Source organism: Bombina bombina, chromosome 7 (assembly GCF_027579735.1).
Source record: "Bombina bombina isolate aBomBom1 chromosome 7, aBomBom1.pri, whole genome shotgun sequence".
Lineage (NCBI taxonomy): Eukaryota > Metazoa > Chordata > Amphibia > Anura > Bombinatoridae > Bombina > Bombina bombina.
Genome location: NC_069505.1, coordinates 136,433,852 through 136,459,149, shown reverse-complemented (window position 1 = coordinate 136,459,149; position 25,298 = coordinate 136,433,852). Strand labels below are relative to the sequence as shown.

The following is a 25,298-nucleotide window of genomic DNA, read 5'->3' as shown; positions in this document are numbered from 1 at the left end:
ATTGTCTGACTGAAATCTGATGAACCTGACCGCAGCAAGCTGAGGCCAAGCTTGAAGAGCATTGAATATCGCTCTTAGTTCCAGAATGTTTATCGGAAGGAGTGCCTCCTCCTGAGTCCACGAGCCCTGAGCCTTCAGGGAGTTCCAGACTGCACACCAGCCCAGAAGGCTGGCATCTGTCGTTACTATTGTCCAATCTGGCCTGCGGAAGGTCATAACCTTGGACAGATGGACCCGAGATAGCCACCAGAGGAGAGAATCCCTGCTCTCTTGATCCAGATTTAGTAGAGGGGACAAATCTGTGTAATCCCCATTTCACTGACTGAGCATGCACAGTTGCAGCGGTCTGAGATGTAGGTGGGCAAACAGCACTATGTCCATTGCCGCTACCATTAAGCCGATTACTTCCATACACTGAGCCACTGAAGGGCGAGAAGTGGAATAAAGAACATTGCAGGAATTTAGAAGTTTTGACAACCTGGTCTCTGTCAGGTAAATCTTCATTTCTACAGAATCTATCAGAGTTCCTAGGAAGGAAACTCTTGTGAGAGGAGATAGAGAACTCTTTTCTTCGTTCACCTTCCACCCATGAGACCTCAGGAATGCCAGAACAATGTCCGTATGGGACCTGGCGATTTGAAAATTCGACGCCTGTATCAGAATGTCGTCTAGGTAAGGGGCTACTGCTATACCCCGCGGCCTTAGGACCGCTAGGAGTGACCCTAGAACCTTCGTAAAGATTATTGGTGCCGTGGCTAACCCAAAGGGAAGAGTCACAAACTGGTAATGCCTGTCTAGGAAGGCGAACCTGAGAAACTGATGATGATCTCTGTGTATCGGAATGTGAAGATAAGCATCCTTTAAGTCCACGGTAGTCATATATTGACCCTCCTGGATCATAGGTAGGATGGTTCGAATAGTCTCCATCTTGAAGGATGGGACCCTGAGAAATTTGTTTAAGATCTTGAGATCTAAGATTGGTCTGAATGTTCCCTCTTTCTTGGGAACTACAAACAGATTTGAATATAAGCCTTGCCTCTGTTCCTACTTTGGAACTGGGTGAATCACTCCCATAACTAGGAGGTCTTGAACACAATATCAGAATGCCTCTCTCTTTATCTGGTTTGCAGATAAAAGTGAGAGATGAAATCTCCCTTTTGGGGAAGAAGCTTTGAAATCCAGAAGATATCCCTGGGACACAATTTCCAACGCCCAGGGATCCTGGACATCTCTTGCCCAAGCCTGGGCGAAGAGAGAAGTCTGCCCCCTACTAGATCCATTTCCGGATCGGGGGCTGATCCTTCATGCTGTCTTAGAGGCAGCAGCAGTTTTTTTGGCCTGCTTTCCCTTGTTCCAAGCTTGGTTAGGTCTCCAGACCGGCTTGGACTGGGCAAATTTTCCCTCTTGTTTTGTATTACAGAAAGTTGAAGCTGCGCCACTCTTGAAGTTTCGAAAGGAACAAAAATTAGTCTGTTTGGTCCTTAATTTGTTGGACCTATCCTGAGGAAGGGCATGACCTTTTCCTCCAGTAATATCAGAAATGATCTCCTTCAGTCCAGGCCCGAATAGGGAATGTATGAGAAGCCATAGCGCCCTACGCACCTGAATAGCAAAACCTGAATTTTTAGCCGTTAGCTTGGTTAAATGAACAACGGCATCAGAAACAAATGAATTGGCTAGCTTAAGAGCTTAAAGCTTTTCAAGGATATCATCCAACGGGGTTTCTACCTGTAGAGCCTCTTCTAGAGACTCAAACCAGAAGGCCACAGCAGCAGTGACTGGGGCAATGCATGCAAGGGGCTGGAGAATAAAACCTTGTTGAATAAAAATTTTCTTAAGGTAACCCTCTAATTTTTTGTCCATTGGATCTAGAAAAGCACAACTGTCCTCGACCGGGATAGTTGTACGCTTCGCTAGGGTACAGACTGCTCCCTCCACCTTAGGGACCGTTTGCCACAAGTCCCGTGTAGCGGCATCTATAGGAAACATCTTTTTAAAAGCAGGAGGGGGAGAGAATGGTACACCTGGTCTATCCCATTCCTTAGTAATAATTTCTGAAAACCTCTTAGGGATTGGAAAAACCATCAGTGTAAACAGGCACTGCATAGTATTTATCCAATTTACACAATTTTTCTGGGACTACAATGGCGTCACAGTCATCCAGAGTTGCTAAAACCTCCCTGAGCAACACGCGGAGGTGTTCAAGCTTAAATTTAAATCTAGACATATCAGAATCAGGTTGAAGTGTCTTCCCTGAATCAGAAAAATCACCCACAGATAGAAGCTCTCCTGCTTCGGCTACTAAAGCGTCAGAGAGCTCTGTATTTGTTCTAGCCCCAGAGCTGTCTCGCTTTCCTTGTAACCCTGGCAGTTTGGACAATACCTCTGTAAGGGTAGGATTCATAACTGCCGCCATGTCTCGTAAGGTATACGCAATGGGCGCGCTAGATGTACTTGGCGTCCCTTGAGCGGGAGTTATAGGTTCTGACACATGGGGAGAGTTAGTCGGCATAACTTCCCCCTTGTCAATTTCCTCTGGTGATAAATCTTTTAAAGCCAGAATATGGTCTTTATAATTTATAGTAAGATCAGTGCATTTGGTACACATTCTAAGAGGGGGTTCCACAATGGCTTCTAAACATAATGAACAAGGAGTTTCCTCTATGTCAGACATGTTTAACAGACTAGTAATGAGACCAGCAAGCTTGAAAAACACTTTAATAAATGTGAAAAAGCAGAATATAAAAAACGGTACTGTGCCTTTAAGGGAAAAAAACAATCACATAGACTGCAAAACAGTGGAAAAAAGCAGTAAACTCTACAAAATTTTTACAGTGTGTATAATAGACTAAAATAGCATTGCACCCACTTGCAAATGCATGATTAACCCCTCAGGCTCAGAAACGAATCAGAAAAACGATAAAACCGTTATAAACAGTCACAAGAAAAATGCCACAGCTCTACTGTGACTCCTACCTGCCCTTAAAACGACTTTTGTAGCAACAAAAACCCTTTACAGAGGTCCTATATGTCAGGGGACTCCTTCAGGGAAGCTGGATGTCTCAGACTGCAAAAACTACTGCGCAATTAAAGCGCGAAAATAGGCCCCTCCCCCCATGCACTCAAAGTGAAAGGGCCATAAATAACTACTCCTAGGAGAATTCTAATCAGCCATGTGGAAAACTAGGCCCCAAATAAAGATTTATCACCTTCAGTAAAAAACGTTTTTTATATCTCATGCAAACGTTTTACATACTAAGTAATAAGAGCAATAAACATGAATATTACCCTGTACTGCAAGCATGATTCCAGTCGTTTGTTAACAAATTACTGTAATCAGGCTTACCTTAAATATATCAGGCACTGTCAGCATTTTCTAGACCTTATCTCTCTAGAAAAAAATATACTGAACATACCTCAGAGCAGGTAATCCTGCCGGCCATTCCCCCAGCTGAAGTTTTCCCATACTCTTCAGTTATGTGTGAGAACAGCAGTGGACCTTAGTTACAACCTGCTAAGATCATCAAAAACCTCAGGCAGAACTCTTCTTCTAATTTCTGCCTGAGGTAAAAACAGTACAACGCCGGTACCGTTTAAAAATAACAAACTTTTGATTGAAGATAAACTACACTATCACCACATATCTCTTGATACTTCCTTTCTTGTCGAGAGCTGCAAGAGAATGACTGGGAGTGGCAGTTAGGGTAGGAGCTATATAGACAGCTCTGCTGTGGGTGTCCTCTTGCAGCTTCCTGTTGGGAAGGAGAATATCCCACAAGTAATGGATGAATCCGTGGACTGGATACACCTTACAAGAGAAAGTGAAAATTATAAAAAAAAAAAAATTAAATCATGTATTAATAAATTAGAGTCCTACATCTTCACAGAGAATTTTTATTTACAAAAATGTCTCTGCTTCATTCTCAGGGGCATACTGAGGTATTTTGAGACAGCAAATTAAATTACATAGCTTGGTCACAGACTAAAATATGTATCAAATGAACTGGATTTGGTTCTCATACCTTTTTAAAAAGGGACAGTAAACAACTTGTGATTTTTATAAAATGTTTCATTTTGTGGATAACACTTTTATCAAAGCTAATCATGCTACATACCTTTCCCTAATTGGCTTTAGCTGATCACAACTACAAAACATTGTATTTTATACTGACTTTATAACAGTGGTTAGCCTTGTTGTTTGCAGACTCAAGCCCAAAATGGCTCGTCAAATATAAGACAAATAGCGGGTGGAGTTTGGTTATGAAAAATAACTGATGTAAAAAGGATGCTATTTTTTTTTTTTTTTAAATTAAACTTGACTGATATGTCATTCTATAACTAGACAACAGAAATGTCTTGTAAATACAAGGTGTTTACAGTCCCTTTAAACAGAAACAACTAGTAATTGAAGGGTAAAAAAAACAACGTATTATATAGCCCTCTACAACTTACCACTTCCTGGATGATATCATTCCGTGCGTCCTCCTCGGTTTGAATAGCCCTGTTCAATTTGCTCAGCACGAAAACTCGCAGCTGTTCACTCTCTAACAGCCGTCGCACCTTCTTCATGTTTAGCCAGCCTACTCCCTGCCCCTCCAGGACACTCAGCGCAACTTCCTTTAGAAATTGCTGGTTCTCGCTGCAAGCAAAAATATGAAATGACATTAACCAATTGGCATTCTAAGAAAGATGCAATATATTACTTCTAAGCCGCTATGGGAATAGCAAGTCACAACATGGAACAGTCATTCTCCACTCTAATCATAACACTGAACATTGTGTGTCATGTTTTTCAGGAGCTCAGAAAGAGCACTGTAATGTTTAGAATGTTAACAATTAATGGATGCTAATTTTGTATACAATGATACAAGAAAGTGTTCACCCAGGAGCGGACAACTGATCAGGGGCTTGTTCTTTGGTGGGAGCAGCCTCTTTTAGCCCAATTGTACGTTTCACAGAGGAAAAAAAAAAATAATAAAGTATAACAGTCTGATCTCACCTAAAAAGGACAGCCCAGCCCACAAATACTAGGCAATCCTCCTTTGAAGGGAAATGGCAACCCCAGACAATTGTTTCAGCCTTCTGTGGGCCTCCTCAGTGAGGTACACCCATATCACTCTAGGCACATTGGGCAAGGAGTCCTTGTCTGGTTTCCCCACCACCCTTAGGGAGACTTTTCCCAGGGTCATAATACACAATACCAGGCAATACAAGAGAACCATTCCTACATATCTGCCTTTGTGAAATAGTTGAGATCAAAGAAAACAGAATTTATGCTTACCTGATAAATTACTTTCTCTTGCAGTGTATCCAGTCCACGGATTCATCCTTTACTTGTGGGATATTTTCCTTCCCTACAGGAAGTGGCAAAGAGAGCACACAGCAGAGCTGTCCATATAGCTCCCCCTCTAGCTCCACCCCCCAGTCATTCGACCAAAGGTTAGGAAGAAAAAGGAGAAACCATAGGGTGCAGTGGTGACTGTAGTTTAAACAAAACATTTTTTACCTGACTCAATTCCCAGGACGGGCCATGGACTGGATACACCACAAGAGAAAGTAATTCATCAGGTAAGCATAAATTCTGTTTTCTCTTGTAAGGTGTATCCAGTCCACGGATTCATCCTTTACTTGTGGGATACCAATACCAAAGCTTTAGGACACGGATGAAGGGAGGGAACAAGACAGGTACCTTAAACGGAAGGCACCACTGCTTGCAAAACCTTTCTTCCAAAAATAGCCTCCAAAGAAGCAAAAGTATCAAATTTGTAAAATTTGGAAAAAGTATGCAGTGAAGACCAAGTCGCTACCTTACAAATCTGTTCAACAGGAGCCTCATTTTTAAAAGCCCATGTGGAAGCCACTGCTCTGGTAGAATGAGCAGTAACAGTTTTAGGAGGCTGCTGGCCAGCAGTCTCATAGGCCAAACGGATGATGCTTTTCAGCCAAAAGGAAAGAGAGGTAGCAGTCGCTTTCTGACCTCTCCTCTTACCAGAATAGATAACAAACAAGGAAGATGTTTGTCTGAAATCCTTAGTTGCTTGTAAATTGAACTTTAAAGCACAAACTACATCAAGATTGTGTAACAGACATTCCTTCCTCGAAGAAGGATTAGGACACAGAGAAGGAACAACTATTTCCTGGTTAATATTCTTGTTAGAAACAACTTTAGGAAGAAAACCAGGTTTGGTACGCAAAACTACCTTATCTGCGTGGAACACCAGGTAAGGTGAATCACACTGCAAGGCAGATAATTCTGAGACTCTTCGAGCAGAAGAGATAGCTACCAAAAACAAAACTTTCCAAGATAACAACTTAATATCTATGGAATGTAAAGGTTCAAACGGAACCCCTTGAAGAACTGAAAGAACTAGATTTAGACTCCATGGCGGAACCACGGGTTTATAAACAGGCTTGATTCTGACTAAAGCCTGAGTAAACGCTTGAACGTCTGGTACCTCTGCCAGACGCTTGTGTAAAAGGATAGACAGAGCAGTCCTTTTAAGGAACTAGCTGACAATCCTTTCTCCAATCCTTCTTGGAGGAAAGACAATATCCTGGGAATCCTAATCTTACTCCATGAGTAACCCTTGGATTCACACCAACAAAGATATTTCCGCCATATCTTATGGTAGATTTTCCTAGTGACAGGCTTTCTAGCCTGAATCAGAGTATCTATAACTGACTCAGAGAAACCACGCTTTAATAGAATTAAGCGTTCAATCTCCAAGCAGTTAGACGCAGAGAAATTAGATTTGGATGCTTGAACGGACCCTGTATTAGAAGATCCTGCCTCATTGGCAATGTCCATGGTGGGACAGATGACATGTCCACTAGGTCTGCATACCAAGTCCTGAGTGGCCACGCAGGCGCTATCAGAAACACTGAAGCGTTCTCCTGCTTGATTCTGGCGACCAGACGAGGGAGAAGAGGAAACGGTGGAAAAAGCATAAGACAGATTGAAGGACCAAGGCACTGCTAGAGCATCTATCAATACCACCTTGGGATCCCTGGACCTGGACCCGTAGAGAGGAAGTTTGGTGTTCTGACGGGACGCCATCAGATCCAACTCTGGAGTGCCCCATAGCTGAGTCAGCTGGGCAAATACCTCCGGGTGGAGTTCCCACTCCCCCGGGTGAAAAGTCTGATGACTTAGAAAATCTGCCTCCCAGTTGTCTACTCCTGGGATGTGAATTGCTGAGAGATGGCAGGAGTGATCCTCCGCCCACCTGATTATTTTGGTTACTTCCGTCATCGCTAGGGAACTCTTTGTTCCACCCCTGATGATTGACGTAAGCTACAGTCGTGATGTTGTCAGACTGAAATCTGATGAATTTGGCCGCAGCTAGTTGAGGCCATGCCTGAAGAGCGTTGAATATCGCCCTCAGTTCCAGAATGTTTATCGGGAGAAGAGTTTCTTCCCGAGACCATAAGCCCTGAGCTTTCAGGGAGTCCCAGACCGCACCCCAGCCTAACAGACTGGCGTCGGTCGTTACAATGATCCACTCTGGCCTGCAGAAACATATTCCCTGAGACAGGTGATCCTCAGACAACCACCAGAGAAGAGAATCTCTGGTCTCCTGGTCCAACTGAATTTGAGGAGACAAATCTGCATAATCCCCATTCCACTGTTTGAGCATGCATAGTTGCAGTGGTCTGAGGTGTATCCGAGCAAAAGGGACTATGTCCATTGTCGCTACCATTAATCCGATTGTCTCCATGCACTGAGCTACAGATGGCCGGGGAATGGAATGAAGAGCTCGGCAAGTAGTTAAGAGTTTTAATTTTCTGACCTCCGTCAGAAATATTTTCATTTCTACCGAGTCTATTAGAGTCCCTAGGAAGGGAACCCTTGTGAGAGGGGAAAGAGAACTCTTTTTGATGTTCACCTTCCACCCATGAGACCTCAGAAAGGCCAAAAAAATCTCAGTGTGAGACTTGGCTCTTTGTAAAGATGGCGCCTGAATTAAGATGTCGTCTAGGTAAGGCGCCACTGCTATGCCCCGCGGTCTTAGGACCGCCAGGAGGGACCCTAGCACCTTTGTGAAAATTCTGGGAGCAGTGGCTAAGCCGAAGGGAAGAGCCACAAACTGGTAATGCTTGTCCAGAAAAGCGAACCTAAGAAACTGGTGATGATCTTTGTGGATAGGAATGTGTAGGTATGCATCCTTTAGATCCACGGTAGTCATATATTGACCTTCCTGGATCATTGGTAAGATTGTCCGAATGGTCTCCATTTTGAATGATGGGACTCTGAGGAATCTGTTTAGAATTTTTAGATCCAGGATGGGTCTGAAAGTTCCCTCTTTTTTGGGAACCACAAACAGGTTTGGGTAAAAACCCAACCCTTGTTCTGCAATTGGAACTGGGTGGATCACTCCCATTTTATGTAGATCTTCTACACAGTGTAAAAACGCCTCTTTCTTTATCTGATCTGTAGACAGACGAGAAATGTGGAACCTTCCCCTTGGAAGAGAGTCCTTGAATTCTAGAAGATATCCCTGGGATACAATCTCTAATGCCCAAGGATCGTGTACATCTCTTGCCCATGCCTGAGCGAAGAGAGAGAGTCTGCCCCCTACTAGATCCGGTCCCGGATCGGGGGCTACCCCTTCATGCTGTCTTGGTGGCAGCTGCAGGCTTTTTGGCCTGTTTACCCTTATTCCAGCCCTGGTAAGGTTTCCAGGTTGCCTTGGGCTGTGAAGCGTTACCCTCTTGCTTTGCAGCCGGAGAGGATGAAGCGGGCTGTTCCTGAAATTACGAAAGGAACGAAAATTAGGTTTGTTCTTTGTCTTAAAGGGCTTGCCCTGAGGGAGAGCATGGCCTTTTCCCCCGTTGATTTCTGAAATAATCTCTTTCAATTCAGGCCCGAAGAGGGTCTTTCCTTTGAAAGGGATGTTCAAAAGCTTGGATTTAGACGACACATCGGCCGACCAGGACTTTAGCCATAGCGCCCTGCGCGCCAAAATGGCGAAACCTGATTTTTTTGCCGCTAACTTAGCTATTTGGAAAGCAGCGTCAGTGATAAAAGAATTAGCTAGCTTTAGAGCCTTAATTCTATCCATAATTTCCTCATATAAGGTCTCCGTCTGGAGCGAGTCTTCCAGTGCCTCAAACCAGAAAGCAGCTGCAGTAGTTACAGGAATAATGCAGGCAATAGGTTGGAGAAGAAAACCTTGTTGAACAAAAATTTTCTTAAGTAAACCCTCTAATTTTTATCCATAGGGTCTTTAAAAGTACAAATGTCTTCAATTGGTATAGTTGTGCGTTTAGCAAGTAAAGAAACAGCCCCCTCCACCTTAGGGACCGTCTGCCACGAGTCCCGCATGGGGTCAGATATGGGGAACATTTTCTTAAAAACAGGAGGGGGGACAAAGGGGACACCTGGTCTATCCCACTCCCTAGTAACGATATCCGCAATCCTCTTAGGGACCGAAAACGCATCAGTGTAAACAGGGACCTCTAGGTACTTGTCCATTTTACACAATTTCTCTGGGACCACCAAAGGGTCGCCGTCATCCAGAGTAGCTAATACCTCCCTGAGCAAAACGCGGAGGTGTTCTAGTTTAAATTTAAAAGCCAATGTATCTGAATCTGTCTGAGGAGGAACCCTTCCTGAATCAGAGACTTCTCCCTCAGACATCAAATCCCTCGCTCCCACTTCAGAGCGTTGTGAGGGTATATCAGATACAGCTACCAAAGCGTCAGAATGCTCATAATCTGTTCTTAAAACGGAGCTATCACGCTTTGCAGGTAACACGGGCAATTTAGATAAGAAAGCTGCAAGAGAATTATCCATGACTGCCGCTAAGTCTTGTAATGTAAAAGGGTTAGACGCACTAGAGGTACTAGGCGTCGCTTGAGCGGGCGTAACTGGTTGTGACACTTGGGTAGAGGCAGACGGGCTACCCTCGTTACCTTCAGTCTGAGAATCATCTTGGGCCACATTCTTAAGTGCAACAAAATGATATTTAAAGTGTATAGACATATCAGTACAAGTGGGACACATTCTGAGAGGGGGTTCCACCATGGCTTCTAAACACATTGAAAAAGGATTTTCCTTGGTGTCAGACATGTTTAACAGACTAGTAGTATACACAAACAGGCTTGGAAATCACTTTAATCAAATAAAAAACACAATTTGAAAAAAACGTTACTGTGCCTTTAAGAGGCACACAATTTTGCAAAACAGTGAAAAATGCAGTAATCCTTTTGAAATTTTCACAGTATGTACCTAAAGCCTTAGTAAGATTGCACCACTAGTAGCAAAACGATTAACCCCTTAATGCCCAAACCAGAGCAGCCTAAGGCCAACACCCGGTTAAAATTACTACATCACCTTGCCACAGCACTGCTGTGGCCCTACCTGCCCTTAGGGACCAGATTTGGGGGAATATAGCTTCCTTTAGGCCCTCAAACAGCAGCAGGACCCTCCATGTGAAGCAGCATGAACTTCTATGTAATTCTAACTGCGCATCTGAGGCGCGAAATTAGGCCCCTCCCACTCTACTCCGGAGCTGTGAGGCCTAAGAAATCACTCCAAAGTGAATAAAAAATAGCCATGTGGGTAATAACCCCAGAAAGAACCCAAAAGGACTTTCAAAGTGTCTTTTTTCCTAAGAAAACAATCGATTGCCCTGAATTAGTGTCAACCAGCATAATTAGCCCTGTTATGTAAGCATTCAATTCCTTACCAAGTCTCTGAACATAGCTTACCCTCCCCTCATGGGGATATTGTCAGTCTCTTCTAGCATTATCTCAGTCTTGTCTAGAAATAATTGACTGAACATACCTTATTGCAGTTCCCCTGCAAACTGTTCCCCCCAACTCAGTTCCCCTGCAAACTGTTCCCCCCAACTGAAGTTTTCTGGTACTTCTCAGTCCTGTGTGGGAACAGCAGTGGATTTTAGTTACAACATGCTAAAATCATTTTCCTCTCAGCAGAAATCTTCATCACTTTTCTGCTAGAGAGTAAATAGTACAAACCGGTACCATTTAAAATAAACTTTTGATTGAAGATATTAAAAACTACAATTCTAACACCACATTCACTTTACCCTCCCGAGAGAGACTCTAGTGCTTAGAGCCGGCAAAGAGAATGACTAGGGGGGTGGAGCTAGAGGGGGAGCTATATGGACAGCTCTGCTGTGTGCTCTCTTTGCCACTTCCTGTAGGGAAGGAGAATATCCCACAAGTAAAGGATGAATCCGTGGACTGGATACACCTTACAAGAGAAATGTACATTGGAAAAATGTTCATAAGAACAAAATTACTAAGTGCACTTTTACCACTAAAATATATCTTCTTACGAGTTCAAAGTCAAATTGCTTAAGGTATAACCTAGAAAATTGTTTCTCAGTCATTACCCCCAACAGGCCAGGTTTTCATTACAGGTGTGCTAGCTGGAGGCGCTGGTTCAGCTTGTATCAGTCGTTGGTATCTTCCTTTCCTTTCCTTCCTCAGTTGTATAAGTCTAGGTGCAAAATAGTGGTGCTGAAATATCAGACAATACACCATACAAAGGTGAATATCTACTCACAGTGTATATTGCAGGTTACCGGCTCCTTCCCAATATGAAAAGACAATATCACAGATTCAGTAAAAAAGTTTGTCTTTATTTGGCTCAACGCAAAAGCGTTTCAACGGTCCCAGCCGTCTTTCTCAAGAGCAATAAAAGTGCTTTACAAACCAAAGCATACCTTTCCGCTGCACAGGCGGCCTTTAAATACATGTCAGTTACGCTACCTGCTTCCCCATTGGAGGAGAGCAGGTTTACACCCGATTCAAAATTTCAATTGTAAATTTAAAATAAACATCTAAAAAAACATAAAAAACAATATTAATTATATTAGAAACTATAAGTTTGTTTTAAAATATAAAATTTCTGAAGATATCATCATTTTTGCCGGTTTTGTAGTTCCCTTTCAGGTAGTTTTCTGTTTCAAGTTCCCTTTCAGGTCCGGTATGTCAGTGAAGATCACATGTTATAGGTTGTCCAATGAAATTCAGTTTCTGGTATAGTGATGTTTTGTAGTTCCCTTTCAGGTAGTTCTCTATTTTAGGTTCCCATTCAGGTCTGATATGTCAGTGGGTATCACATGTTATCGAATGTCCAATGAAAAACAGTTTCTGATTTTCTCAAAATAAAAAGACATAAGTGTTATTCACAGATACAAAGTTTCTTATATGAATTCTGCTTATCCAAATATTTAGAGGAGGTAGAATAAATTGCCACTTAGAAGTATATTACAAGTTGGAATAGATACTTTTCATAATTAAACATTCATATTATAAATAGACTTCTATATTTATTGAATGTTAGATATTGACTCAGCGACTTGTGTGTTGCATATAATTTCTTGAAATTAAGTGTGAGAATTATATTCTTTTGTACAATATGTGTATATATAAACATTAAGTGTGATGATATGACATGAACTGTCTGTATAAATACATATTTATTTTGCCCCCCTTTTTTTTTTTTTTTTTTTCTGTGTGTGTCCTTATAATCGTATTCACCTCAACAGGAACAAAAAATGTTACTGATTTATTTAGGCCCCATATTTTCATCTTTTGAATTTATCATTTATTTTGTCCCCCTTTCCTATGTTAAGAGTTTTTTAGACAAAGGCAGCAATTTTTGTGTCCTTATTTAGACCCCATTGGGCATATGTTCTAAGTGTATGTATCCATTTTAATTCTCTTTGGTCTAGTTGTTTTGCCAGATTACCACCCCTCCAATGAAGTTCAACCTTCTCAATTCCTATCCATAGAAAGGATTCTTTTGTGAAATGTTCACAATTGTTGCAGTGTAGCGGCACTCCGTGGTCATCATGATTCTTTTCTATTTTATTTTGATGTTCCATGATTCTTGTTTTTAAAAGTCTGGACGTTTGTCCTAAATACTGGATTTTGCAGCCACATTGCAACAAATATATCACATTTTTACTTTTGCAAGTAATGAATTCTTTTATTTCAAATTTTTTTCCCGTAACTGTGGAGTCAAATGTTTTGTGTGTTCTTCTGGTGTAGTTACAACCTTTGCATTTGCCGCAAGTGAAGAAACCTGTCATGTTACTTATTTGTAAAGGTTTTTTGGGGGCTATGCCTTTTATGAGTGAGGGAGCTAATTTTTGTTTCAAATTTTGTCCTTTTCTGAAGATAACTGTGGGCTTAGCTGGAATTATAGGTCCTAGATATTCATCCTCTTTTATAATGTGCCAGTGCTTTTGTATAATTTTTTTGATTGTAACTACACCAGAAGAACACACAAAACATTTGACTCCACAGTTACGGGAAAAAAATTTGAAATAAAAGAATTCATTACTTGCAAAAGTAAAAATGTGATATATTTGTTGCAATGTGGCTGCAAAATCCAGTATTTAGGACAAACGTCCAGATTTTTAAAAACAAGAATCATGGAACATCAAAATAAAATAGAAAAGAATCATGATGACCACGGAGTGCCGCTACACTGCAACAATTGTGAACATTTCACAAAAGAATCCTTTCTATGGATAGGAATTGAGAAGGTTGAACTTCATTGGAGGGGTGGTAATCTGGCAAAACAACTAGACCAAAGAGAATTAAAATGGATACATACACTTAGAACATATGCCCAATGGGGTCTAAAAAAGGACACAAAAATTGCTGCCTTTGTCTAAAAAACTCTTAACATAGGAAAGGGGGGACAAAATAAATGATAAATTCAAAAGATGAAAATATGGGGCCTAAATAAATCAGTAACATTTTTTGTTCCTGTTGAGGTGAATACGATTATAAGGACACACACAGAAAAAAAAAAAAAAAAAAAAAGGGGGCAAAATAAATATGTATTTATACAGACAGTTCATGTCATATCATCACACTTAATGTTTATATATACACATATTGTACAAAAGAATATAATTCTCACACTTAATTTCAAGAAATTATATGCAACACACAAGTCGCTGAGTCAATATCTAACATTCAATAAATATAGAAGTCTATTTATAATATGAATGTTTAATTATGAAAAGTATCTATTCCAACTTGTAATATACTTCTAAGTGGCAATTTATTCTACCTCCTCTAAATATTTGGATAAGCAGAATTCATATAAGAAACTTTGTATCTGTGAATAACACTTATGTCTTTTTATTTTGAGAAAATCAGAAACTGTTTTTCATTGGACATTCGATAACATGTGATACCCACTGACATATCAGACCTGAATGGGAACCTAAAATAGAGAACTACCTGAAAGGGAACTACAAAACATCACTATACCAGAAACTGAATTTCATTGGACAACCTATAACATGTGATCTTCACTGACATACTGGACCTGAAAGGGAACTTGAAACAGAAAACTACCTGAAAGGGAACTACAAAACCGGCAAAAATGATGACATCTACAGAAATTTTATATTTTAAAACAAACTTATAGTTTCTAATATAATTAATATTGTTTTTTATGTTTTTTTAGATGTTTATTTTAAATTTACAATTGAAATTTTGAATCGGGTGTAAACCTGCTCTCCTCCAATGGGGAAGCAGGTAGCGTAACTGACATGTATTTAAAGGCCGCCTATGCAGCGGAAAGGTATGCTTTGGTTTGTAAAGCACTTTTATTGCTCTTGAGAAAGACGGCTGGGACCGTTGAAACGCTTTTGCGTTGAGCCAAATAAAGACAAACTTTTTTACTGAATCTGTGATATTATCTTTTCATATTGGGAAGGAGCCGGTAACCTGCAATATACACTGTGAGTAGATATTCACCTTTGTATGGTGTATTGTCTGATATTTCAGCACCACTATTTTGCACCTAGACTTATACAACTGAGGAAGGAAAGGAAAGGAAGATACCAACGACTGATACAAGCTGAACCAGCGCCTCCAGCTAGCACACCTGATATATTCACACAGACCTTGGGAGAGACTGTGGGACGGCTGCGGTTCACCAGAAGGGGAAAGTATTAATACATATTATACACCTGTTTGCATGTATACCAGGTTTTCATTACAGCTGAACCAGTCCACAGGTGACATAATCAGCTTATGGGTGAGAGCAGGTAAGTAACCTTGGTGTTGCTGATCACTTCACCTGTCCACTGGTTCAGCTATAATGAAAACCTGGCCTGTTGGGGGTACTTGAGGACCATGGTTGAGAAACAGGACAGGTTTTTGGGATTACCTTGGTTGAGAGCAGGTAAAATAACCATGTTTAGTTATCAGCTGATTATTTCACCTTTGTTCTAGCTCAGATAGCCTCCAAATGTGAGAAGAGACAGAAACAGAGGCGCCACCATGGCCCAGTACCACCAGAGCAAATGGATATGAAAATAGAAGTATATACTCACAAGCATACAGCACCCAAATGGTGCTATTGAGGCAGGCTAAAACTTAACAGTGTCCAGCTCACTGTTAATCCTCAACAGGGATCCGGTAAGAGTTCCTTAGAAGGCCTGAGGTGAGGTGCCTAGAGGGAAAAGAAGGCAAAGCAATATGGCCCAGTAACGTTTGGACAAGGAGAGGATGTGACCAAATGAGTATACTCACAGAATACAAAGCACCTCCAGGTGCAATACCAGCAAGCTGGAACCACAAAGTCGCTCAGTAGACAGTCCACAAAGGTAATCCCCAGCTTCCAACAAAGAGAGATTGTAACAAAGAAGGTAGTGCAGTATTGCACCACAATTGGATAATTATGTAAAATACCACAGAGAGCAAGTGTATAAAAAAGCTAAAATCTTTTTAGCTTTTTTATACACTTGCTCTCTGTGGTATTTTCTTTTCCCTCTAGGCACTTCACCTCAGGCCTTCTAAGGAACTCTTACCGGATCCCTGTTGAGGATTAACAGTGAGCTGGACACTTAAGTTTCAGCCTGCCTCAATAGCACCATTTGGGTGCTGTATGCTTGTGAGTATATACTTCTATTTTCATATCCATTTGCTCTGGTGGTACTGGGCCATGGTGGCGCCTCTGTTTCTTTCGCTTCTCAGATTCTAACCATCAGGATGACCGTCCTTTGACAGAGTGCTGCCGCCTTTTGTTTGGGATTTTTCTGTTTGATGGACACTTACATATCACTATAGACTGTAAAGTATATTGTGACTGTTGTCTAATCATATATCATTGTTGTTTTTTTACTGTATCCCTCCTATAGTTCATTTGAAGTCAGATTTTATTATTATATATGCACCATTTGTAATTGGGAGGCGCACCCTAAAGGGTGTGGTGTGCATCTGTGTACATCACTCTCTATATTGTGAGCCTCAAAATGTGGCCTATTAGGAAGGCCTTAGGACAGGTTTGAAAACCAGTGACCGAGAAGAAAGTGAAAGGCCCTGGTATTACATAACAAAAGTCCAGAACAAACAGTATGCAGATAAAAAAATACTACCTAGAACAACCACAGGAGATCTAAAAGAATATCTATTTTATTATAAACTCATAACGTAAATATAGATGTAAAAGCTGTTGAGTCAGAGCCGTTAGTAGTACATCTATCTATGACACGAGAGGTATGCCTCAGGATTGACTATATAGCTCAGTGTAAATCTGAAGAAGGTTAAAGAGATATGAAACCCAAAATTGTTCTTATGATTCATATAGATCATGTAATTTAAAACAACTTTCCAATTTACTTCTATCATCTATTTTTATTTGTTCGCTTGCTATTCTTTGCTGCTCCTGAGCCTTCTTCCTAGGTATTATTTTCAACAAAGTGCTACTATGAGCTAGCCGTTGATTGGTGGCTGCACATAAAATCCCTTTTGTCATTGTTCTCTGTGTCCTTTGCTGAACACATAAAGTAAGCCAAAGCACATTTGATAATAGAAGTTAATTGGAAACAGGATTAATATTGTATGCTATCTGAATCATAACATACTAGGTGATAAGCCTGCCCAGAGGGCAGTCTATCTACATAAAAAAATAAAAAAATAAAAAAACACTACAAACCTCAAAGCTAAAATTACACAAAATAAAAAATGTAAAATTAAAGAAAAAAATAAACAAAGCTATCCAAAATAAGAAAAATTAAACCTAAACTAATACCCCTATAAAAAAAATCCTCCCAAAAATAAAAACACCCCCTAATCTAATACTAAACTACCAATAGCGCTTAAAAGGGCTTTTGTAGGGCAGCTATTCTACCTAAACAAATTACCCCCTAACAGTAAAACCCCCCACCCACCAAACCACCCAAAATAAAAATAAAAAACACACTAAAAAAAAAAACTAAACTACCCATTGCCCCTAAAAGGGCATTTGTATGGGAATTGCCCTTAAAAGGGCATTTAGTTCTTTTCCAGCCCAAAAAACCCTAATCTTAAAAAGAAAAAAGCCACCCCAAAAAAAACAAAAAAAAAGCTAAGCCCCAAATAGGTACTCACCGTTTCTGAAGTCCGGCGGAGAAGGTCTTCTTCCAGGCGGCTCCATCATCTTCTATCTTCATCCGGAACAAAGTCGGCTCGGAGTGGAGGTGCAGAGCTGTCTTCCCCAATGCATGGATCCTCAGCGGCGGCGGGCGTTCCTCATCCAATGTCCGTCGTACACTGAAGATTGAATGCAAGGTACTGCATTCAATTTGGGGTACCTTGTATTCCTATTGGCTGAAATTTTGAAATCAGCCAATAGGATTAGAGCTACTGAAATCCTATTGGATGCTCAAATCAGCCAATAAGATTTTAGTAGCTCTCATCCTATTGGCCGATTTTAAAATTTCAGCCAATAGGAATGCAAGGTACCCCAATAAATCTGAGGTACCTTGCATTCAATCTTCAGTGTGCGACTGATGATCGCATAAAGAGGAGCCTCCACGCCGTTGAAGACCGCCGCTGAGGATCCATGCATCGGGAAAGCCAGCTCCGCACCTCCGCTCCAGATGAAGATATAGATTATGGAGCCGTCTGGAAGAAGACCACCTCCGCCGGACTTCAGGAATGGTGAGTACCTATTTGGGGCTTAGTGTTTTTTTATTTTTAAGATTAGGGATTTAATGGGCTGTAAAAGAGCTGATTGCCCTTTTAAGGGCAGTAAAAGAGCTGAATGCCCTCCTTTTAAGGGCAATGCACATACAAATGCCCCTTTAGTTTAGGTTTTTTTAGTGTTAGTTTTTTTTATTTTGGTGTGTTGGTGCTTTTTTACTGTTAGGGGGACTTAGTATTTTTCAAATGTAAAAGAGCTGTTTAACCTAGGACAATGCCCTACATAAGTCCCTTTTAAGGGCTAATGGTAGTTTAGTTTAGATTAGGGGGTGTTTTTATTTTGGGGGGGGGCTTATATATTTTCAAAGGGATTAGGTTTAATTTTTTTTATTTTTGTTTATTTTTTTCTGTAATTTTAGATTATTTTTTTGTAATTTAAGGTTAGGTTTCATTTAAGTGTAAAAGTACTGGGGTTAATTTAGGGGGTGTTAGGTTAGAGGGCTTAGTAATTAAATTAGTTATTTGCATTGTGGGGGGGTTGGCGGTTTAGGAGTTAATAGGTTAATTAGGTTTATTGTGATGTGGGGATTTGGCGGTTTAGTGGTTAATAGGTTAATTAGGTTTATTGCGATGTGGGGATTTGGCGGTTTAGTGGTTAATTAGGTTTATTGTGATGCGTGGGGGGGCGGTTTAGGGGTTAATATTTTAATTATGTTATTTGCAGATAAGGGGTTAATTACTTTATTATTTTGCAATGTTGGCGGTTTCGGTGTTTGTTACTTCGTGCGGGAGGTTAGGGCTTTTTACGTTATACTTCGTGAGGGCGGTTAGGTTTTTTTATTATTATTATTTCTTGTGGGCGGTTGCATGCATTATTTTTTTTTTTTTTAATTTTTTTTTTAAGGCTTTGTTTGCCTACGCTGAAACCAGGTGGATTCTTTTGGCTGCCTAGCACAGCCAACATTCCTTTGAGGATGCATGCCCAACTGGTGACTGACACGTTACAAACGCAATTATAGTATAGATATAAACTAACATACAATATAGGCACAAAAATCTTTATCTAAACTGCTTGGGACCGGAAAAGGTTTTGAATACAGAATATTTGTATATTTAGATTCTTAAAATGGCAGTTTGGAGAGAAGATGGGACCAAGTGTAAACAATATATTATGTCATTCAGGCAATTTTTAGATGTTATAATACAGCTCATACATTTAACCTAAAGGTAGTTTTATATCATTTGTAATATGTTTGTATACATAGCACCATCATAAAGACAGTACAGTATTGCAATCAGAATGGTAATAGTTGTTTTAAATAGAGCGTAGCATTTGCATTTTAGAAATTAAAACAAAGACGCAGGCAGAGAAGTTTGCGAGTAACTGGCAAGGAAAAGAAAATATTAATGAAAAACTCTGGATTTCATAAAAATGCTGGAATTTTTAATTCTGGATTTGGGAGTTTGTACCTGTACTAAAGGGACATGAAACCCAAAATATTTATTTCATGATTTAGGTAGAACATACAATTTTGAACAACTTTCCAATGTACTTCTATTATCAAATTTGCTTCATTCTCTTGGTATCATTTGTTGAAGGAGCAGCAATGCACTACTGGTTTCTAACTGAACACATGGGTGAACCAATGACAATCGGTATATATATGCAGCCACCAATCAGCAGCTAGAACCTAGGTGCATTGCTGCTCCTAAACTTTCCTAGATAAACCTTTCAGCAAAGGATAACAAGAGAAGGAAGCAAATTAAATAATAGAAGTAAATTGGAAAGTTGTTTAGAATTGCATGCTCTTTCTGAACCATTAAAGAAAAAATTTGGGTTTCATGTGCCTTTAAGTGCATTGCTTCAGAAGTTTTATTTTTAAAGTTTAATGTCCCTTTAATAAATGTTACAGCACTGAGAACGTATAACACTCGAAAACTGACAAGCGATGGATCATCTATCTACGTAAGTATAAAAACTCCATTAACAGCAAAACAAAGTATGTATATCCACTGCAGCTTGTAATTAACTACTCCTGCGGAGTGGGGGTTCATTAAGAGTTTGTTATTCTAATTAAGTGTCCCAGGGCCCAGCTATGCCTATTCCTTTACAAAAAGATCACTACTAATAAAGCCCCCAGCATATTAGCTATAACAGGTGTGAAAAAGTGGGTTTTGCTTCTTGTTCCCTTCCCAGCAACTTTGAAGAGAGCTGTTTGAGGGGGGGTCAGGGAGGGATGTGTCAGGTGTGAGGCTGATCTCTACACTAAAGCTAAAATTAACCCTACCAGCTACCTAATTAACCCCTTCACTGCTGGGCATAATACAAGTGTGGTGCATAGCGGCATTTAGCGGCCTTCTAATTACCAAAAAGTAATGCCACAGCCATAAATATTTCTGAACAAATGGGATCCCAGAGAAGCATTTACAACCATTTGTGCCATAATTGTACAAGCTGTTTGTAAATAGTTTAAGTGAGAAACCAAAAATTGTTAACGATTTTTTTTTATTTGATTGCATTTGGCGGTGAAATGGTGGCATGTAATATACCAAAATGGACCTAGATTAATACTTTGGGTTGTCTACTAAAAAAAAAATATATGCATGTCAGGGATATTCAGGGATTCCTGACAGATATCAGTGTTACAATGTAGCTATCGCTAATTTTGAAGGGAAAAAAAAATTATGCTTACCTGATAAATGTATTTCTTTCTGAATACGGTGAGTCCACGGAATCATCAATTACTGTTGGGAATATAACTCCTGGCCAGCAGGAGGAAAAGCCCCACAGCAAAGCTGCTAAATATCACTTCCCTTCCCACAATCCCCAGTCATTCGACCGAAGGAAAAAGAAAACACCACAAGGTGTAGAGGTGCCCGAGGTTAAAGTTAAAAATGTCTTAAAATAAAGGGTGGGCCGTGGACTCACCGTATCCGGAAATAAATAAATTTAACAGGTAAGCATAAATTTTGTTTTCTTTCCTAAGATACGGTGAGTCCACGGAATCATCAATTACTGTTGTGAACCAATACCCAAGCTAGAGGACACCGATGATTAGGGAAGGACAAGAAACTTTCTCCCAAAACAACCTCAGCCGAGACAAAAGTATCCAATTTGTAAAATTTGGACAGGGTATGCAGAGAAGACCAAGTTGCAGCCTTGCAAATCCGTTCCACAGAAGCTTCATTTTTGAAAACCTAAGAATATGAGACAGCCCTAGTGGAATGAGCTGTAATTTTCTCATGAGACTGCTGCCCAGCAGTCTCATAAGTAAAAATCAATTATACTTCTCAACCAGAGAGAAAGAGAAGTAGCAGAAGCTTTCTGACCTTTACGTTTCCCAGAGAAACAAACAGGCCAGAAGACTGGTGAAAATCCTTAGTCGCTGGTAAATAAAATTTTAAAGGACGCACAACCTCCAAGTTGTGCAACAAACGTTCTTCAGAAAAGAAGAACTATGACAGAGAGAAGGAACAACAATTTCCTGATTAAAATTTCTGTCCAAAACCACTTTAGGAAGGAACCTAACTTGGTACGAAGAACCGCCTTATCAGCATGAAAGATAAGGCGAATCACGCTGCAAGCTGAGAGTTCCGACACTCTCCAAGCAGAAGTAAAACAGATAGCAACAAGAAAAAAAACCTTCGAAGATAACAACTAAATATCTATGGAATGCAATGGCTTAAACGGAGCCTGCTGCAAAAAGTTAAGAACAAAGATAAAGCTCCAAGGAGAAGCAACAGACTTAAACATAGGCCTGATTCTGACCATGGCCCGACAAAAAGATTGCACATCTGGCACGTCTGCCAGATGCCGATATAGCAAAATAGATAATGCAGGAATCTGACCCTCCCGGGTACTGACTGATAAACCCTTCTCCAGTTCCTGGAGAAAAGACAAAATTCTAGGAATCCTGACCCCACTCCAAGAGTAACCCTTGGATTCACACCAATAAAGATATTTACGCAATATCTTAGGTAAAACATAAGTTATGCTTACCTGATAATTTCCTTTTCTTCTGATGGAAAGAGTCCACAGCTGCATTCATTACTTTTGGGAAATAAGAACCTGGCCACCAGGAGGAGGCAAAGACAACTCAGCCAAAGGCTTAAATACTCCTCCCACTCCCCTCATCCCCCAGTCATTCTGCCGAGGAACAAGGAATAGTAGAAGAAATATCAGGGTGAAAGGTGCCAGAAGAATATAAAGACGTCCCACATAAAATTACGGGTGGGGAGCTGTGGACTCTTTTCATCAGAAGAAAAGGAAATTATCAGGTAAGCATTATTTATATTTTTCTTCTTAAATGGAAAGAGTCCACAGCTGCATTCATTACTTTTGGGAAAATAATACCCAAGCTATAGAGGACACTGAATGCCAAGACAGAAGGGAACAATAGGTGGCCCATACTGAGGGCACCAGGCCTGAACCTCTACCCAATAAAAAAAAAAAACACTTAGTCCGAAGCGGAGAAAGTTTTAAGAGGAAAAGCCCTAATGACACTGACTTGCGGTTAGTCCAGAAGCCAAACCAGAGACCACAAACGGACTCGACTGAGTCAACAGTCCTCCAGGACCATCGCCCAACAAATGGTTCACCACCGCTCATCTCCACAAATGAAGGAGACACCAGCCGAAACCCCCAAGGGAACAAGGCAAAGGAGAACCAAGGAAACCGAAAGGTCCCCTAAGGGAAAGGAGGCCACGCCTATACCAAGCGAAACCCGGGATAAGACTGGGCACAGAGACAGAACAGACGTCTCTCCAACATCCTGCAAGCACGACACAGAGGGTACTTGCGAGGAAGAAGAAGCAGTCAGGTAAAAAACAGACTACGACCCAAACGCAGCGCCTTAGACCGCTCGGCCATCCTGACCTGCAGACCCACACCCAGCTAGACCAACCCAGCCTCAAGGATCCAAGCCAGGGGAACAAAAGAATCCTGAAACAGGTACAGGAACGAGCGTAAGGATAGTACAGCCATCCCCACAGAGTACAAGTACAACCTGACTCTGAAAACAGACAACAAGACCATAGACCTAAGGATCTATCAAAATAAAGGCCCAAAAAGTCTGCTTGGAGCCAGCAAGATCCCAAGGGGAACCAATCCCACCTGTCCGCCTCCCATCCAGGAGAAGCACCAAGCAAGGACTCCATCTCCATAGGGAGGAGAATATCCCCAAAAGAAAGGGATGATGCCGGAAGGGCAACAACTGTCCTCAAGGCCCGAAGTCACAGGCTAATTGGAAGATAAATTCCCAACACAGATGCCCTAAAAAAGGACCCTGCAACGGTTCTTTAGTCACATACATGGACAATGTCTAACACAGCGCCATCTATTGGTTGAACTATGCCAAGAACATAACAGCGCCCTCTATTGGTGGCAAGTTCACCACCAAAATGGGTACAAGAATTGGATGGCATATCCTGATTCTCTTCAGACTCAGAATCATCCTTGGACACACTTTCATTTCCTAAAATATGTTCTTTACAGTGTAAGGCTCTATCAGTACAAGAGGAACACAATGTAAGTGGGGGTTCCACAATGGCTTCTAAACACAGAGAGCAATGAGTTTCCTCAATGTCAGACATGTTAAAACAAAGTAGTAATAACCACAACAGTTGGTAAACACTTTATTTTTTGGAGAAAAAAAAAAACATAATTTATGCTTACCTGATAAATTTATTTCTCTTGTAGTGTAGTCAGTCCACGGGTCATCCATTACTTATGGAATATATCTCTTCCTAACAGGAAGCTGCAAGAGGATCACCCAGCAGAGCTGCTATATAGCTCCTCCCCTCACATGTCATATTCAGTCATTCGACCAAAGCAGACGAGAAAGGAGAAACCATAGGGTGCAGTGGTGACTGGAGTTTAATTAAAATTTAGGTCTGCCTTAAAGACAGGGCGGGCCGTGGACTGACTACACTACAAGAGAAATAAATTTATCAGGTAAGCATAAATTATGTTTTTCCTTGTTAAGTGTAGTCAGTCCACGGGTCATCCATTACTTATGGAATACCAATACCAAAGCTAAAGTACACGGATGAAGGGAGGGACAAGGCAGGAACATTAAACAGAAGGAACCACTGCCTGAAGTACCTTTCTCCCAAAAATAGCCTCCGAAGAAGCAAAAGTGTCAAATTTGTAAAATTTTGAAAAGGTGTGAAGTGAAGACCAAGTCACAGCCTTGCAAATCTGTTCAACAGAGGCCTCATTTTTAAAGGCCCAGGTGGAAGCCACAGCTCTAGTAGAATGAGCTGTAATCCTTTCAGGAGGCTGCTGTCCAGCAGTCTCATAGGCTAAACGTATTATGCTACGAAGCCAAAAAGAGAGAGAGGTAGCTGAAGCCTTTTGACCTCTTCTCTGTCCAGAGTAAACGACAAACAGGGAAGAAGTTTGACGAAAATCTTTAGTTGCCTGCAAATAGAACTTCAGGGCACGGACTACGTCCAAATTATGCAAAAGTCGTTCCTTCTTTGAAGAAGGGTTAGGACACAGTGATGGAACAACAATCTCTTGATTGATATTCCTGTTAGTAACTACCTTAGGTAAGAACCCAGGTTTAGTACGCAGAACTACCTTGTCTGAATGAAAAATCAGATAAGGAGAATCACAATGTAAGGCAGATAACTCAGAGACTCTTCGAGCCGAGGAAATAGCCATCAAAAACAAAACCTTCCAGGATAACAGCTTGATATCAATGGAATGAAGGGGTTCAAATGGAACGCCTTGAAGAACATTAAGAACTAAGTTTAAGCTCCATGGCGGAGCAACAGTCTTAAACACAGGCTTAATCCTAGTTAAAGCCTGACAAAAAGCCTGAACGTCTGGAACTTCAGCCAGACGTTTGTGTAGAAGAATAGACAGAGCAGAAATCTGTCCCTTTAACGAACTAGCAGATAAGCCCTTTTCTAAACCCTCTTGTAGAAAAGACAATATCCTAGGAATCCTAACCTTACTCCATGAGTAACTCTTGGATTCGCACCAATATAAATATTTACGCCATATCTTATGGTAAATTTTTCTGGTAACAGGCTTCCTAGCCTGTATTAAGGTATCAATAACCGACTCCGAGAAGCCACGCTTTGATAGAATCAAGCGTTCAATCTCCATGCAGTCAGCCTCAGAGAAATTAGATTTGGATGTTTGAAAAGACCCTGAATTAGAAGGTCCTGTCTCAGAGGCAGAGACCACGGTGGACAGGACGACATGTCCACTAGGTCTGCATACCAGGTCCTGCGTGGCCACGCAGGCGCTATCAGAATCACCGAAGCTCTCTCCTGTGTGATCTTGGCAATCAAACGAGGAAGCATCGGGAATGGTGGAAACACATAAGCCATGTTGAAGACCCAAGGGGCTGTCAGAGCATCTATCAGCACCG

The 25,298-nt window shown here is 40.9% G+C and overlaps 1 protein-coding gene across 1 annotated transcript in view; it reads right to left on the bottom strand.

Annotated features, from left to right (window-relative positions):
* Window positions 1-25,298, bottom strand: part of MADD (MAP kinase activating death domain) — a 372,537-nt gene that overhangs the window by 188,705 nt on the left and 158,534 nt on the right. Inside the window, exon 17 of the mRNA XM_053720335.1 lies at window positions 4,453-4,639. Within this exon, the coding sequence (XP_053576310.1) occupies window positions 4,453-4,639 (187 nt within the window). The remainder of the gene's footprint in view (window positions 1-4,452; window positions 4,640-25,298) is intronic.